Genomic DNA, 17,949 nt, shown 5'->3' with positions numbered 1-17,949 from the left:
CTGACCTAATGCCTGTCTCATTAGAAGTGTCATCCTTGCTGGACACCAGGCCTCGTGGGCCCCTTCTCATCACCATTTCTTTTCTCCCAACACAGGCATCGAATGCCCCAGGGGAGCCCGAAACCTCCCAGGCCTGGTGCAGGAGGGAGAGCCGTTCAGTGAGGAAGCAACGCTTTTCACCAAGGAACTGGTGCTACAGCGAGAGGTAGGACATCTTTCGGTTGCTTCTTGTATAAGGAGGAGGTAGGACCCGGGCTCACTTGGTCTCATGTTTCTCCGCCGTGTCAGAGACCAGTCTGCCACTCTCCCCGGTGCTCAGCCTCCCACATCCGTGACCCATTCTGTGTCTGCCCACATCCTGTTCCTTGAGCCCTGCTTCACTGGCCTGCCGCCCTCCGGCTGCTCCCCACTGTGGGTGTCCTGGGACGCGTGGTGAACACCAGGCCGGCCCAGCCAGGCCCCTGATGCAGAGAGCCTGCAGCCTGCAATCTCCTCCTTGGCGAATTAGCCTGAGCTGCCTGCCTCCAGCTGGAGTTGGAAGCTTGACTAACCCTGTCAGGGGCCAATTTTCTTTGAACATTTATTTGTATCTCTGAGTAATTGCATTTTCTGTAGCGGGTTTTCTGACTTAATTTAATTGTATTTCTGTTGCTGCCGGTTGGGCTGGCTCTCGCAGGCAGGAGTCGGGCTCCTCAGCTGCCATGGTGCCCATCTACCTGCTAATTTTTATCAACCTTCGTCACCAGAGCCATCTTCTTTCCAGGAGTATGCCAGTCGCTCATCCTGCTAGGTGGGCACAAAAAAGGAACAGTGGGGGAGCATGCTGGGCTGAGGCTTAGGATTTTAGATCTGCCTTTTTCCCTCACTTCTTTTACAATCAAATCCATGGGATACCGCCAGCTTTTATGCAGTATCATAATACGCACCAAGTGAAAAAGATGATGGGGGTCCTAGAGGTTATCTCGCTCGTGGGTCTTTGTAGGTTCTTGAGAGCAGGTGTGTGGGCGTCTTCGGGATGGCGAGTGATACAGATACCTGGGTATGAGTTCCAGCATCTCTCATTTTCATCTGAATGGCCAGTGAATATGTCAGGGGAGGGACGTAAGCCCCCAAATTGTCTCATCAGTCTCATGTTGCCCTGTATTTTGTTTGTGGTAAGATGCATTTGCTGGTAAAGAGGAAACCCTTATGTTGGCATGCAGGGTGTCTTCCCTCCACCCCCACATTTTGTAACTGCACAACTAGGTTGAATTGTTAACAGTTAAAGATAACCTCCCGCCGGAGAGGTATTTCCAGAATCCAAGCACTCCCGTTGTCTGTCAGTAGCTGTTGAAATTTTTGACGTGGCGCAAGAATTAGGTTGAAGGGGCAGATATTTTAGAGTTTCCCTCTGTGTAATAATCCTTTGGGTAACGAACCACAGAGCGGTTTCATGTTGGAAAAAGCAGGTGAGTCCACTCAAGGTCATGATCCAGAGGGAGCAGGAATAGATGTTTGTCTGTCTGTCGTGCTTTGGGCGGAGGGAGGAAAGCTCGTCGTTGGGCTGCCTCAGACCTTCATTAGTAACATCCTCATCACTTCCAACCTAAACCACATTTCTGTTTTGCCTCAGATTTCTCACCATAGTCCTCTCCCTGTTGTTTCACTTCTCCTGAAGCCTCTTTCCCTTCCTCGTACAATTCTTGTTTCCCCAGCCACTTTTCTTTCTGACCATATGTATCGCCCGCTGGTCTCCAAAAGCGCAAGGGAGTTAAAGAGAATGCTGACCACTGAAAGGAGTGAGTGGCCCAAAGCTCTTTTACTCTCTCATGGTTATTATGACCGTACCTTTGTCTGTGTATTTGCTGATATTTGATTGTTGAAAAAGAAAAAACTTTCCCCATCTTCTCTGTGCCCCTGGCGTGTGAGTAAGTCTACAGATCCTTAGTCTAATACAAACTTCATATTTATCTTTCTTGGTTGTGGTGTCCTGATCTCTTGTGGCTGTAAGTTGGGGCCTCTTGATAAAGAACCTTTCTGCATATTTTTAGCTACTTATATGATTACTTAGGCTGACTGTTTTGAAAGGTCTTTATCCAGAGGAAGGATGAGTCTGGCCTAGACAAAGGATAACGTGGGATTTTGACTCTAGGAACCAGTTACAGCCTATTCTCCTGGGCATTTCCCTTCATGTAATGTATGAAAACGCTTTTCTGAACAGTGTAGAAATGGAGAGGTTTTGTTCTGTTATAGGTTTATTCACTTCCTTTAACCCGTGTCATACCTTCGTTTTCATTCCTGAAGTTGCCTTCTTCCCCCTACCCCTAAGGACTGGTACTCAGGTGCAGAGGTCCTTCCCACCCTTTGGAGAAAGGACAGTGTGGTCGCGTGGGCCCACAGCCTCCCACCTCACGGAGCTCTTACCTTCAGGGCAGGCTCCGTGTGGGGTGCCGCCAGAGACCCCTGCTGGGGCCGGGCCCGCTGCTGAGATGGCTGCAGACGAGCAGGTCTTCTTTCCTTGTGCCTGTTCCCTTGATAATCAGATTGCGCTCAGGTCCTCATGTGTTGTGAAGATGTGAGTGTCCCTGACCCTGTCCCATCCCTCCTCTTGAAATTTTGGTATCTTATTTTTGACCAGGATTTCTCTACCCTCCTTTTTTCCCAGTTGCTTTCCCAGTAACTGCTTTTCCCAGTGACTATAAATCTGCTGTATCATACAGAAAAGGAGAAACACACAGACCTCATGATTTCACGGCACCTCCTGGGTCCCTTGTGTGACCCCCCATAGGTATCTCCCTCAAGTTGGACTCAGGAACCCATAGGCTGACTTGAAGAGGACTATATAATGGACACTGTCCCTAGGTCAGCTCCTGCCGGGGAGCAGGCAGAAAGCTGGGGCACAGGACACCTGGCTCAGAAACCTGACTCCCTGTTTTTGAAGTGCATTGTCCCAGCTCTGGGTAGATGGAGCGGGAATTGCTGCCTGCGTCTTTCTCTGTTTTGGGTGAAGGCAGACTTGTAGTCTTTCCACCCCACGTCCTCACGTGGAGCCTGCACTGCCTCACACGAGACTCTTCCCATTGCACATGGGCCCCGTGATCTGGAGACCTGAGAGCCTTGCTTGCGGAGATGTGTTTTACAGTGACACTGGTCTGGACAGAGCACCTGACGTTTCTGACCATCACTCAGCCTATTTTCCTGAGTGTCTCCCCTGCCACCTTTCATTGCCTCTCTTCTTTTTCTCCCTCTTGCTCCATGGTCCTTCTCCTCAGCCATTGGTTCCCGCTGGCTCTTGTTCCTTTCCCTGAGTCGGGAGTCTGGGAGGACTGTTCCAGGTCAGTGGTCTTGGTGTTCTGGTGGTGCTGCCAGCTTCAGGGCGAGAACAGTAAGCTAGACACCATGTTGTTACCTGATTCTCTTTGTGACCTTGAAGGCCAAAGCAACCAGAGAACTCACAGAGGACTCCAACAGTTCTTCCCAGCCTCACTCAGTTGGTTTGTAGCCACATTGGGCAAATCCACCCGACTGCCAGTTTTTGTAAATAAAGCTTTATTGAAACCCAGCCACACTAACCTTTTCATGTACTGTCTATGGCTCCTTTCATGTTATAACTGCAGAGTTGAGCAGTTACAACAGGATATATGGCTCACAAAGCCTAAAACATTTACTGTCTTGTTATCAAAAATGTTTGCTGACCCTGCTGTGCAGGGTTTGCCGAGATGGGTTTAAATGGCCCGGTACAGCCCTGAAAATGAGTCTGTCCTCGTGTCCCCTGCCTTTGAGTCTGGGTTACTTCTGGACCACAGAACGTGAGATCATTGTGTCCCATTGGATGGCATGTGCTTGGTGATGCCCCCTTTTCCAGGCACCCCACCCCCACCCCCCATACAGCTGCCTTTTTCAGGCAATTCCCTGCCACCCTGCCAAGGACAGGAAGATGTGTTGTAATCTCCCAGATGGGGAATTGTGTCCGTTGCTGGCATGTTCCCAGAAGTAGTGGTGAGGAAGAGCATTAGCTAACCGGCTTTAAAGTGCAAACTCCGAGATTTTCACACTCCAGTTATCATGTGGTCCTGGGTAAGTGATTCCTTCCTGCCCTGGCATTCCTGTCTAAAACAGTGATCCAGTGATCCCAAGCCACCCTCTTCCTTTTTGAGGCCCTTCCCGTGAATAAAACATTGGGGATCTCTGCACACCATCGTGTCGGAGGGCCAGCTAGCCAGCACTCGCTCCCTGACCAGCTGCTGCCCCTACGGCGCCGTTAGGACAACCTGCGCTTTCAGAGAGGGGGCCCTAAGGTATTATTAAAAGATCAGTGCCGCCACTGAACCCTCTTCCCAGTCCCAGGCTGTAGCCTCGAGGTGCTGTTCCTTGGGGTGAGGGGCAGGGTGTATGGAGATTTGGGGATCATTTACAAGGCCTTCCTCAATGACCCCTTTGTCCTCTCTGAGATTGCCAAAATTGCCCTCTGCTGCTGCCTGGAAAATGACGTCCTCGTGCTGGACAGCGAGCTGAAAACTCCGGCTGCTGCCCTGACCTATTTCCCTTCTTCCTGCTGGCATCAGAAGGGAGGATGTCCCCCTGGGGAGCTCATTCTGCAGGCTACAGTGGCCAAGGCACAGCCCTGGATTCCCTTCCTCCCACTACCCCTGCTTTTCTAAAAACAAAAATGCATAAAAGCATCACAAGCAACTGTTGTGGTTTGAAGAACAAGTATTTATGTTTCAAAGGAAAATGGACTTAGCAGTCAATAGCGATGTATATTTATGGAGGGGGTTGGAAGGGAAGTAGTTCCTTCTCCTTTGTTTTAGCACCAAGTGTGCTGTGTCTTGTCTGAAAAAGAAATTGGTCTAAGCAGTCACTGTTGATCTAAATCTGTGTTTTCCCCCGTGCCCTCTGTCTTTCCCTACAAGTGCAGCGGCACGTACCCTCACCCTTCCCACTCCCATCTGTCTGTGTGGGCCCCTTCCCTGTCCAGGAGACACGTGGGAGGAGGCATAGTGGCCAAGTTGTATCTCTGGATCAAAGCGATGAGGGTAGTTCGAACCCCAGGGAAGTCCCTCAGGGTGGAGGACCCCCACTGCTCCCTAACGCTCCATCAGTGCCATTCCCCCGGTAGCCCTCGCTGAGCTGGGAATAATAACCCACTGGAAATGCAAGCCAGCTGTCCAGCGATGTTGCATTTATTTGCACAGAAACACCCTGGTCTAGATTATCTCTGCCACTGTCCAGGAAGAGGGGATGTCATACAGCCAGCTTTCTAAGCGGCTCTCCTGTCCCACGAGGTCTTAAGGCTATTCGAGGGCTAAGGCTTTTCTCACCTCCCCACACATGCTTGACAGCTCATCACCCACCAGTGGTCTTTCAATCTATTCTCCATTTAAGGCTATTTTCTTTGAAGGGGGCTCTGGTAAAGACTTTGTCTTAATAGTGATCAAACTTTCATTTTATGTAGCATTTTCTGGTGTAAGAGTGCTTTCACACATACAGTATTTTGTTTTAATCTCACAGTAAACCTATAAGAGAAATATTATCCCCAGTTTTACAGTTTTGGAATCTAAGATGCAGAGTGAACTGCCTCTATTCACAAAGCTTATTGTAGAATAAGTCCCCAAACCCAAATGTCTGCATTCCCAATCAGGCGCTTTTTCTCCTAGAATTTTGCCAGTTTTGCTATTAGAAGGTGGTCATTCTTTTTAGCCATGTTGTGTATTTCTCAACCCTTCAGTATCTGGAACGAATGAATTAGTAAAGGGTCTCCCTGGAGGTCCAGCACTGACTCAGTGGGCAGCTGCTGCTGAGGGTGGTTCTGGGAGCTCATGAGACTGTGGAGGGCTCTGAGGAGGCTGCTCATACCATGCCTCCCCGAAGTATTTACTCTCCTCTTGTCAGGCTTCTTAGATCTTTTGACTTCCTGATTCCTCTCTAACTTACCTGGCTTCATTTCAGTTTGATCATGTATATCCACATCTCTGTCACTAATCTTCCTTAAACTCCCCGTTGCCTGTGGGATAAAGACCAGTCTTCTGGGTTTATGTATATCCTTGACTACCTCTCAACTTCGAAAATCGCCACTACTCATTTCATTGCCTGTACGTGATCAGAAGGGACCTTATTGAACTCAAAATTCTCCATTTATAACTTTCCACTCCATTTTTCCCATCCCTTACCCCACATTAGCTTACTGTCTCTACCCAGTATATAAACCATTCCCCTCCTGTGCTCTCTGTTCTTCCCTGTCCTTCAAGATGCACCTCCTCCTCCAGGAAGCCCTTCCTGGATCTCTCAGGCTGGGAGAGATGACCTTCCTTCAGTCTCAAACGCCTTGTGCATACATGCATCTGTCATGTACTGGCCAACGATGTTGAAGGCATCTGTCTGTGTTGGCTTCTGCACTAGATTGGTAGCTCCTCCAGGACAAGAAGCATGCTTTTGTCTTTGTGTTCTCTGTATTTTGCTTGGTGTGTGGGAGCTATGCAATAGATAGATACTCATTAAATCAACTGATTGATTCCCTGTGACCTAATTCTAGAGATCGGGAAGAAGACCTGTTCTTGTCTTACAGTTTTGGAAAAGTTCTCTAAGCTCAGCCTTTGTGGGGCAGGGAGGAAGTCTTTGGAATATTGAGGCTGGACACACAGCTGTTAATTAATGAACTTCTCATTGAAAAAGCCAATTACTAAGACCTGATTTTATGCTTACTATGGGACCCTGACCTCCCTGGGTCTCCCCATCGTACAGGTGGGTAATGAGATAATGGTATTTGAGTGTTTTGAAAAACTTTCAGTGTTCAACTAGGAAACATTGGTGTCCCTTCACCACTCTCCTGGTACAGGCTACTTATCTCTTTCTCTCCCTTGTCATTTACCATCCTCTGCTTTGTTGATCTAACTATTAAATGAGGTGAAGGATTTAGTTTGAAGTTCAAATTCCTGTTCAGTGGTGGGCTTTAAGCACCAAGTGAATACTAGGCTGTTATCTGCCCACGTACAGGCCCTACCTAACCCTTGCCAAGTAGCTCTAAAAACTCTGGAAGGAGGGCCCTCAAGTCCCGTTCTAGCCCCTAAATGAAAGTGGCATCAAAATGATAAGGTGAGGTCAAAATGAAGAATGTCACAATTGCCCTTTGTTCCCCTTCCCTTGGCTGCTGGGTCTCCCCTGTCGGCTTTTAAACTCCTTGGGAGCCAGTCACCGGTCGCCCTCCCCGAGCAAGCTCAGCAGCGTGCGCTGACAGGAGCCAGCGGAGTGCTGGCTCCAGTGGGATTCCTCTCAGCAAAGCTGCTGGCTCAGCTGGCCGTTGTCTGCTCCCCTATTCTTTTGCTTGGAACTTTCATAGCCAGTCAGGCAGAGAATTGCATCCATTCTTCTGAAATAGCTGCTGGGCCTAATTCTTCACTGGTTTGGCCAAGATCTTATTACCTGTAATTATATCATACAGCCTGACTGGTCCAGGTTTGATAGGCCTCACAGCCCTCCAGAGGCTAATGTTCACATCCCAGGCTGGCTGCTGGGATCTGGAGCAGAATAAGGTTTAGGGCCACAAGAGATTTGGCCTCCTTGGGGCATAGAAGATGTAAGGTCTCAAGGATGTAATTCTGTCCCAGAGAAGGAAATCCTTTTCAGTGGAGGGATTCTTCCTTTCCCTGGGGAATTGGTTCCACTACTGTGAACTCTTCCTTAAGAGACTTGAGTGTTTTCCTTGACAGTTCAGTCTGGTTCTTCTTACTATTTCTACCAGTAAAATGAAATTAGATGTGTAGTCATTTCTTCCACAAGTAGATGCCTTGGCAATGCCAAGACAGTCCCTGGCACTGATTTTTCCTTTCCATCTTCAGTTCTAACCACATGAGTCCCAGGATAGAGCTGTGAAAGACTCAAACATGACTTCCTCTTGCATCTTTCTGCTAGAATGGTCCACGGTACTTACTTTGAACCTTATCTAAATTGAGGCCTGGAAGTGTGTATAGTGGGCAGGGATTGCCATTGGAGAATGCATTTACTGGGTCACGAACAGATTGTCACTACAAACGTAAGGTCATGAAAATCCTTCAGACAGAGCCTTGCCAAGCAGCACCCCTGCCTCCTCTGGTGTTCGATACTGTCTGCCTGCCTGACATAAAACAGTGCTCTTTATGAACCATCCCTGTGGAAACCGGCTACTGCCAGGCACGTTCGGCCTCCCGGTCTCCCTTCTGTAGAGCTGCAGAGAGCCTCTGACCCGAACAGATGGAGAATTGCCATCAGGAGGTGAGAGAGCACTGGACTCCTCCAAGGGGAGGCCTGTGCCAGGTGAGCTGGGTGCCATTTATTTTAATTTAAGTTTCTCTTACCTCTTCAGTCATCCTGGGTATTCACTGCTTCTTAAGCTTTGGTTAGAATTCTCTTTTTAAAAAAGAAAAAAGCCAGGGGGTTGGGGGAGAAGCTAACATTCTCAATTACAAAGGGCTGAAGGAGAGGGACTCAGAATCTGTGTCTTTCAGGTGAAATCCCTTATTATGAAATCTGTCCACTTCTTTCTGGAAGCCTAATTTGGAAAATAGTTCTAGTTCATTAATACCTTTAGATCGTATTTACTTTTTGCACAAAAGGCGGCCCCAGACAGATGAGCCCTGCCCTATTTCCAGAAGAGCTTCGCGTCCGCCCCAGGCACCCCAGCCCACGCCCGTGGAGACTTGGGTGTGAGCTTTCATGCCGGCGTATTTGGGGGTCTTCAGGCCTCATGCCTCCCTGTTCTGTTTGTCTTAACTATTCCCAGACAAACCTGCTGCCTGAATATTAATAATTTCCCCTTGGAATTAGATAATTCAGCTGATTTCATTTGAAAACACAGCTCCTGATAGACAATAGCAGGGCCGCCGGAGCTGCCGGCGAGGAGGAAGCAGATTGTGGACTGCGTTTGCTCTCCAGGTAGTGCCGACGTTCCGGTGCTGGTCGTGCGGCTCCCCCAAGGACGCAGGCGGGCCTGTTCCGCTGGATGAGCCAACCTTCACCCTGTCCGCTTCTTGTCATTAGCTTGCCCACCGCCTGCGCCTGCCGCCAAGGACTGCACGAGATCTTCTGGGTTCTACACCTGGCTCTGTTGATGAACTTGCCGCTTGCCGCTCCACCCGTGACAGTCTCTGGTCAGCTGAACTTAAATGGATTTTGAAAATGAAAGTGACCAATGGTCTGTTATGAAATGCACTGGTGCATGAAATAAGATTATGAGCAAGCTTGAGAATTAACAGTGGAGATCCCCTAACCTGGTCTGAACAACATGTGTCACATTTTCAGGGAGGATAAGCTCATTCTTAGACCCCTCACCAGAACATGTAAGGACAAGTTTCCCTTCCTGGTCACTTCACTTCTGTTAGTAACGTGTGCAGCATCAGACCTGGGTTCTCATTCCATCGTCACCATTTACTGTGTGACCTTGGACACGATCCTTAGCCTCTCTAAAACCAGGGCAGTCTTGATGCATAGTAGAATTCAACACAGACTGTGCCCCTGGGGTGGTGTGATGCAGCTGTCCTGCTAAACCTAATTGCCTTACCTACAACAAAGGTACCTTCTCTGTAGGGTCATTGTGGAAATAATGTATTTGTGTATTGTGCCCAGCACTGGTGCTCTGATAGTGAACAGTGAGCAACAGTTCATAGCATCATTTTTATTATGAGTCAGAATTCTGTTGGGATTTAGCTAAAAATCTAGGATGAGAACTTGACTGAGGACAAACTGCTATACTCGGAGTAGGCAGGGGTGCTGGGCATTAGGCATATGTGTTAGGAGCCTTTAAGCAGAATGAGGGGTCAGCCAGTCTCTCTTCTACAAAGTAGGATAAAAGTCAGGGTCTCTGCCGCTGCTTCTGCGTCATCCTGCACGTGGGAACAGCTGCTTCCTAGGCAGTGTCCTGTTCAGTGGGAAAACTAATTCTGAGAAGTCCTGAACCTGCACATGAAGCCTCTTCTAGACTTGACAATGGACAGGTAAGCCAGCCCTCACTATGGAGAGGGAAGCTACGTGGACACACGCCCCATGAACGTCTAAGGAAGAGTGGCTTGAGGATCTGTGCCAGGTGCTCACACTGCCGTGGGGGGTTTGGAGGGTGATCTGCCAACACCGTGGGCTCTCCATGCTTTCTCATTTTACACTGGACTGTGACCTTGCTCATTTCCCAGTGTCACTGGGACTTGAAAATGAGGGCTACGTGGATGACTTATCTAGAGCTGGGCTAGTCCATGCTTCCTCATCTGATCCTCTGATAATGAAGCAGTGCTCTTTTTTGTCCCCATACTGCCTGACCGTGACCACAGTAGCCAAAGATTGCCATGAGTTTATCTTTGGAAGAGAGTGGAGTGCCAGGGATGAGCCTCTGAAAGAAAGATCTACGTGTTAGCCAGGATTGAAAGGGACAAGAAAAGGACCCCAAGGTGAATCCTTTGGGACGCTCGCTGCAGCAAGAACAAAAGCTATCCTTCTGAGGCAGGAATGGAAAGTGGAATTGGAAGCTGCTGCACCGTGTCATTTTTCTCTCCACGTTAACATGATGCCTTCCTCTTCCCCCTTTTCCTTCTCTTAATGCAGTGGAATTCTTTGTGATAGTCGCCAAGAAAGGATCTTGGCACTGAATGTATACCCAGAGGTGGAAGATCATGCAAATAAGACCAACAGGTTCCTCCTTTCCCAACCAGAGCCCTGCAGGGGCCACTGCACTTCAGAAGTCTCTATGTGCTTGCAGTGCTGGGATGCTGGGATGCTGTTACCGCTCCAGTTAAATAAGTCTGAAACCACTGACCCAGGATTTTTATAGCAGTGTTCCAACCTTATATGAGGAAATGCAACAAATAGTCCATTACCACTGATTGGATATGGATTTTTGGCCTGGCTACTTGCCACTTGGTAATTTTAGAATAGGGTCACTTTCGGAATTGGAAGATTCCTTGTAGGAGGATACTGGTGTTTGCTAAATAGTTGTTTCTTATCTTCACGCCCTCTTACAGCCGTGCTCTCGCTCCTGAGTGTGGGGCCGTCTCTGTCTGCCTGGCAGAGGCAGCCAGGGCTCATCCTTCACCGGTTTACAGGGCTGCAGACGTGGCCATTTCCAGCCGCCCAGGGTGCACTTCACCACTTCCTCCTTCTAATCTCAGCACTTCCACTCTAAACACATCAGCAGCTTTGTAACTTGTATTTTATTTTGCTCTACGTTTTGGCCCTTCAGGTATTTGTGGGAGGGACGTAGGGAGACTGGCGAACTGTATTGTCATTGATTTCAGCATTACACAATTACACCCTGAGTCACTGTCTCTGGAGAATGATTTAAGTCAGAGTGCCAAGAGCATCCTGAAGGGCTCACTGCTTTCACGCATGGGTTTTTATGGTTGGGTTCTGCTTTGTATTTGGTATGTGACTGCCTGCCTTGGTTTCACCATCTGCAAAATGGGAGCATTTGGCCCTCCTCAGCCTGGAGGACTCAAAGGCATGATGGCGAGGTTCCTGAGGGGCCTTCAGTTATCCCCACATCTGTAGAGAAGGGTTGCCAGCTCCAGGTGACAGTTAACCACGCACAAGCCGGGGGCTCTGTGTGACCTAGAGAGACCTGCATCTGAATAGTTAGACCGAAATGATGAAACAGCAGAACTGTGTTCGCAGACCCTGAGATCTGAGCGTTCTTTACCTCACTAGGCTAACCATGGGCCGAATTTCCCTTTTCTCTCTGCCATACAGTCTGTTACATTGCCTCTTTCTTGACATGACTTTGGTTCTGATAAGCAGTACTTCCTAAACTGCCACTGTCCCGGAGGACTGAACGGTTCTCTGTCTTCCTTGAGGCCACCTGGTTGGACTAAGCCCTGAGAATCAGACACTACTTGTATGTCTTCCTGTTGGGGGCTCATGCCCACCTGTGCTGTTTCCGGGTTCACTGGGGAAGCCTCTGTTTACATAAACAGTTGGTCATCTCACCTGTCTGCAGGTGGTCGTCGTCCCAGGGTTCAGATCTGACCCCTCATCTTTTAACCCTGGCCTCTGATCTTCGTGACCTATCTTTCAGCCCTGAGCATTTCAAAGGACAGGCTTGAACCCCACAAGCCATCATTTTTGTTATTATGAAGTATGAGGCAAGATGGTTTCGGCTTCCTGTCTAGTTTTTATTTTGCCAGTTGACCCACAGGTGGGTGAGTACAGTGGAGCTAGAGATTACTCTCGAAGCATCTGAATCTTGCTTCCTGTACAGAATTTTAGCGAGCTGTTGAGATAGCCCGGCCAAACACCACTAAAGAATGGCAACGTCAAAACTTCATGAAGCCTTGGGATCCATAGAGCCTCGCAAAGTACAGACCTCAGGCCTCGCATCAGGAGGAACCACGTGGCTTAACCTGCTCTGCTGAGGCCCAGGAGGCACCGAGGTGTGGAGGGGGCCCCAAGACTGCTCTCCGCGGCTGCCCTGCAGGGTGTGAGGAGGGCTCTTCCTGACACGTTCGCATGTGCACCTGAGCATCCCTAACACCCCGTGACAGGAAGGACCAGCTCTAGGGAGGTCCAGCCTTCTCACACTGCCCAGACTTCTTTCATCTGCCCTTTCTCTCTCATTCTTTCACCCTCCCCCTTGTGTTTCTGTAATTTGTACAGTATCGTTGAGAGATGTTGAAGAGATCAATAGCAATTCACCTTTTCCCTTATTGATTAAAGTGGCGGCAAGGAAAAATGGCAGGCGGTGCCAATTCATTTATCAGGAGCTGTCCCTTTCCTACCCAGCCACCAGTGACCTCTCCCTCTGCCTGTTACTCTGCTTCTCTGCAGCTGGGGTTACTCGTTTCCCGGCTGCTGCGACAGGAATGAGAGCCCACTGTGTTTGGCTCCTCGGACCAAAGCTGAGTGGGCAAGGAGACTGCAGGTGATGAGCAAGAAATCCCATGGAGCCTGTTCTCTGTGGCCTTATTTGTGGAGTTGGCTGCGTGTGCTCAACTCTCACAAAGAGGCAGCATGGCAGCAGTTGATGGACGTTGCTGCCTCACCCAACGCTTCCCTCCCTCTGTTTTTCTAAAGGGCACAGTCCGCCTTTATTAGCTATTTTCCTACAAAGCGTAAATTGAGTGTGCTAAGTGAAAAACCCATGACTCCTGTGAACTGGCTTTTTGCTGTGGGTGCAAAGGTTTGTCCTTCCCTCCATGAGCCTTCAGAGGGTAACTCTGGCTCACCTTGGGGGAATTCGGGGGGTGGGCGCGGGGAGCAAGGGTTCTGGTGCTCAGACGGGATCTGTATCCGCCAAGGGGTAAAGAGTGGAGACAACTGATAGAAATGATCAGCTTCTTTCTCAACCTTAGAAACAAGCCCCAGAAGGGGTGTGTATTTGTGTGTGTGTGTGTGTGTGTGTGTGTGTGTGTGTGTGTGTGTTTCTGTTCTCCCTCAGTAGAAACACCCTCTGACTCTTAACTTGGGAAAGGTGATGGAGACCCCCCCACTCTCACCCCCACCTGCTCTGTGACATTTCAGGTGCCACACACTGAAGAGTTCATTTTTATAACTGCATCTGGAATTGCAAATACTTATGGTGGGACGCCCAGGGGTCTCTGAATCCCAGGGGCACTTAAGAGGGAAGTTGGCCCTGACTAGAAGAGCAACACTGGGCTAACCCAACCTCTTTTCTCTTCCTGCAGCGGAGTTTGAATTTCGCTGGTTCTTTAGCACACACCCTTACACCAAAGCACCTGTTGTCCACCAGGCACAACTGTTCAGCCCTCTCAGCCCCTCCTCAGTGTAAGCCAGTTCCAGAAACCGCAGTCTGTAGAGTTTGGGCTTGGAGTATTTAGAGAGCTACCGAGAAGCTGCCCCTGCTCCCTGACCTCCGCCACCCAGCAGAGGGAGCACTCACCTGAGCGGGCATGTCACAGGAGTCGTGGTTCCCAGGGCTGGGTGTTGCCATCAGGTAGCTTGCAGTCTTTGGTGTCAGACCAAGCACAGGGCCAGGCTTTTCCAGAGGAGCACTGCCGTGGCAGCCACGTGTCTGAGTGGGTGCCCAGTGGGTTGAGGTCACTACTTGGATGCCCCTCTCCCAGTAGGTGCTGCTTTGTCAGGTAGCACTGCGGTCTGCAGGTGCCAGGCCCGGAGAAGGCAGCCAGCTCTCCGTGAAGCTGGTTAATTACACTTGAAGCTGCCAGCAGGACGATTGTTCTTTTCCTGTGGATCATTAATAAACCATCCTGGCCTGCCTAGATGGGATGAGGGAAGTCTCAATTCCATTACCTTCCTCGGCTTCGTCGGGCAGGTCTTCCTTTCTTCCCTTTCAGTCTAAAGCTTTCAAAATGGCTGGAGGTGAGGCGAGGAGGGAAGAGAAAAATCTGTTTCCACTTAATGCACATGCTTTTCTCCTAAGCTGGAAAGTGGCCCCCGGCTTTCAGATCGACTTGGCAGCCAGCGTACAAAGGGTTCAAGGCTTGCCATGGGTGGGACGTGCTAGTGGCTCAGCTCCAAATATTTGCATCAAACTACAGAACCGGCCCGATTTGGAGACGAGGCAGTGAGTGTGGCAGATGGCAGATAGTCCTGCTCCACTGGGGCCCAAGATGGGCACCATCTTCCTTTGGCCAAGGCAGCCTCATCCCTGCTCTGCCTGAGCACAGAAAGCATTACTGATTTTTTAGAAACTTCTTTTTTTAGGCAAAGGTGCAAGAAGGCAAAACAAATAAAATCTGGGAGATGCAGTCTAGTTAGAAACATTTCCCTGTCAAACAAGCTAAAATAGAGCTTTTCCTTTGTCAGAAGAATTTAGAATAGAAATCTACATTTCTCCATAGAGCATTGAGTGCAGAAATAAAAAATGGACTATAAATAGAAGTAAGCATGACCCATTCAGCTTCCAAGGACTGGAGCACACAGCCTTCCGAATACCGAATTAGAGCAGTTTATAGCTCTGAGGCCCCTGGTCGTTATATCATCCAGTCCACAAACGGCTTCATAGTTGAGAGCACTGAGCCTGGAAGCAGGTGATCCTGGGGCACATTCACAGGGCACTTCCTGGGAGAGTGCAGGTCTCCACACTCCCATCCTGTTGCTCCTCCCTGCACCCCCCCACCTGCCTCCCTGACAGCAGCCGCCACCACCTGTCCGTCCACTCACAGTGCGAGATGTCCTGTACGAGGGAGTGAGGTGTCCGGGACGGGCGGGCAGAAGGGGTCAGCACATGTGTTCTCTGCACGCTGTTTCCGTGAGAGGACAAGAGGCTGAGTCAGGAGGGGGTCATCGGGGCCTCGGGGTCCTATGAAGAGGGTGCCAAGCACACGGCACACAGGATGAGAAGGCATGCCCGAGAGGGAGGAGGACAGGTGTCTGACCCACCTGGAATTTTCCATTGTTTTTCCTGATACGTAGAAAAGCTGCTGTCTTCATGCCAAAAGCTAAGTTTCAGAAAAGCCCAAAAGAAACGACAGTCCTCGCTGTTGTAAGTTGAAGGGGTTTTCTTTCTTTTTTCTCTGTATATGGGTGTGTTGGGGGTGGGGGTTACAGTACTGTTTTGCTTTGTTTTTTCACCGAGAGAGTTGGTGGGGAGGTCAGATTTCCCAGCTGGAAGTGCTCCTCAAACTCAAGCCCTGTGTTCTGGTCGCATTCAGCCCAGGCACAGGGTGGACCCTGGGTGCCCTCCTTCCCTCCCAGCACCCTGTGCTCTTAGACCTGCCCCCTCTGCTCTCACAGGAGGCTGATCCAAAAGCCATGCTGTGTTCTCAGGGTCCGGGTTTCCCCTCCACTCTGTAGCTGAGGCTGGTGACCCATCTTGTTGACGGTGATGTCTGTCTGTCTTTCATGGGGTTGGCAAGTGGGGGAGGAACTAATTACATTTTCCGGCAATTTTTTTTTATTAACTCTGATTTTTTTTTTTCTTCCCCCTTTTCCAAAGCACAGCTAAATGGAGCTAAACATACACACGAGGGCTATATTTAGTCCTGATGGTGTGGTAGAGTAGGGAGGGCACAAACACAGAGGTTTATCTGCTACCTAGTAAACACAGGGAGGTGTCAGGGCTGGAGAATTCAATAGGAATAATAAGCATTTATATGGTGCAATGACAACTTTGATACAGGGCATAATTTTCTGGGGATTGCTATTAATTGTGCTTCTGCCTGTGAACGGCCCCCTGGTGAGGGGCTTTGAACACCACGCAGAGTTAAGCTGTATTAAACATCAATTAAAACAGCATAAAATAGAAACGAAATAAAATATGCAAAGGTCAGGATGGCTGTGAACATGCAGATGAGGCCCTGGAGAGAGAGGGTGAGTGCCTGGTGAGCCCAGTACACTGTTGGATTCATGCTCCTAGTTGCTCTACGCTTTTGAGGTTTCAGGTTTAGTAGGTTTGCTGGAGAGTGAATAATGACACCCTCTAGCTTCCCCCAGTTCAGTGCTTCCCCAAAAGGGTTTCAGAAAGTCCTCACTGTGGCCAGCGAGAAATGAGAGTCTGCCAGCACTGTCCAATCGAACTTACTTCAGTGGTGGAGATGTTCTTTATCTGTGCTGTCCAGTATAGTAGCCACTAACCACTTCTGGATATTGTGCACTTGAAATGTGGTTAGTGTAATAGAGACACGGAATGTTGCATGATTTAAACAGCCACATATAGTTAGTGGCCACCATATTGGGCAGCAGAAGACTTTAGACCATTTTTGCCCACACTGAGCACTCAGGAAATGTTCGATTTGCATTTCACCCTTCTTCCTGAAGCAATCAGTACCTTCTCCCATACCTCTGGCTGTTTTTTCCCAACACTTTTTTCCTGACCCAGTCTCTCATGCTCTTGACTTAAGCTTCCAAATTCTTTCATGAGGGTGATACACAATGCCACGAAATAAGAAAGGAGAATGGCGCCTGCATCAAAGCCGGCAGCCTCGTCCTTGCCCCCCTTTTCTCCTGACAGCCCAGAGTCGGGCTAAATACCAGGTGTTTCCTACTCTCCCAGGCAGAAAAGAAGGGAATGGCTTTGGATCTCTGGCTGAGATCACAGATCTGCGGTACTGTCACTGTCCCCACTGCATATCTGATTCAGTTGCTGAATCCGACCCTTGAGTTCTCTAGAACCTGCAGGGATGGCAGAATTTCAGGTCATCCAGGGAACACTCACCTTGAGGTCCCTGAACTGTGACGATACCTTTTCCCACAGCTGCTTCAGCACTTGTTGAATGCTTAGAGTGAGTCCACTCATTGGAATGACATCACGTAGTGGAACAGAGCACTAGACTTATAATCAAAAACCCCACGTTTAAGTCCTGGCTTCTGCATTTCCTAAATCCCTGACCTTAACGAGAATCATCCTCCCAAGGCTCCATCTTCTCCAGTAAAAACGACTGTTCTAGAGTGAATGACCTCTGAGTGCTTAGAGGACCAAGAAAAGAGATCCAGAGAAAGAGGCCTTCTTTGCCTTGAAGCCCTATACCTCCACCCCATTATTCCCTTTAGGTGTCAAGCCTACATTTAAAGCATCCCTTCCCTGAGGTCACGAGAGGCCTCACCTGTGTCTAGTTAACCACTAATGCTTGGACATTGTCCAGCACAGACACACCTTGAGTCAGACTGGGTGGCATCGCCCCCTCCTGGTTGTTACTGTACTCTTGTGAACCTCCGGGAGTCAGCAACAGTACCCAGTTACTTCGGGTCATCCTCAGAGATGGCATCTCAGCCTGTTACAGGAGGTAGCAGAGGTGCTTGGGCAGTGAGTCCACAAAGCAAAGGAAGGATGTGGGAGTTCCTTGACGAGTGCCGATCATCCTAGCTGGCTTAGTTGTTCGCCAGCCTCCCTCCACCCAGCAGTCACTAGTCACTGCTCCAGGGATCATCTGCAGCCACCCAGAGCCCCTGTGGTGCTGCCAGCACTGCGCAGCTCACAAAGGGCCCTGTAGCGTCTCTGACTGAGGAGCTGGTGAGCGGACGCCCTCAGTAGAGGTATTTTTAGCTGTAATGATACAGTCTCATCTTTTTGCAGGATATTTTGTTTCAGTTATTTTTTAA

At 49.4% G+C, this 17,949-nt stretch overlaps 1 protein-coding gene and 1 long non-coding RNA gene across 2 annotated transcripts in view; both read left to right on the top strand.

Annotated features, from left to right (window-relative positions):
* SND1 (staphylococcal nuclease and tudor domain containing 1) overlaps window positions 1-17,949 on the top strand; it is a 379,404-nt gene that overhangs the window by 284,613 nt on the left and 76,842 nt on the right. Inside the window, exon 16 of the mRNA XM_006202257.4 lies at window positions 96-205. Coding sequence (XP_006202319.1) covers window positions 96-205 — 110 coding nt within the window. The remainder of the gene's footprint in view (window positions 1-95; window positions 206-17,949) is intronic.
* LOC140697344 (uncharacterized) lies at window positions 7,614-12,663 on the top strand. Its single transcript, XR_012074293.1, has 2 exons — window positions 7,614-8,268; window positions 12,191-12,663. It is a non-coding gene; the product is annotated as an uncharacterized lncRNA (long non-coding RNA).

Source organism: Vicugna pacos, chromosome 7, assembly GCF_048564905.1.
Source record: "Vicugna pacos chromosome 7, VicPac4, whole genome shotgun sequence".
In the NCBI taxonomy this organism is placed as follows: Eukaryota; Metazoa; Chordata; class Mammalia; order Artiodactyla; family Camelidae; genus Vicugna; species Vicugna pacos.
Note: the sequence above shows the minus strand (reverse complement) of the source record. Positions and strands in the feature narration are given on the sequence as shown.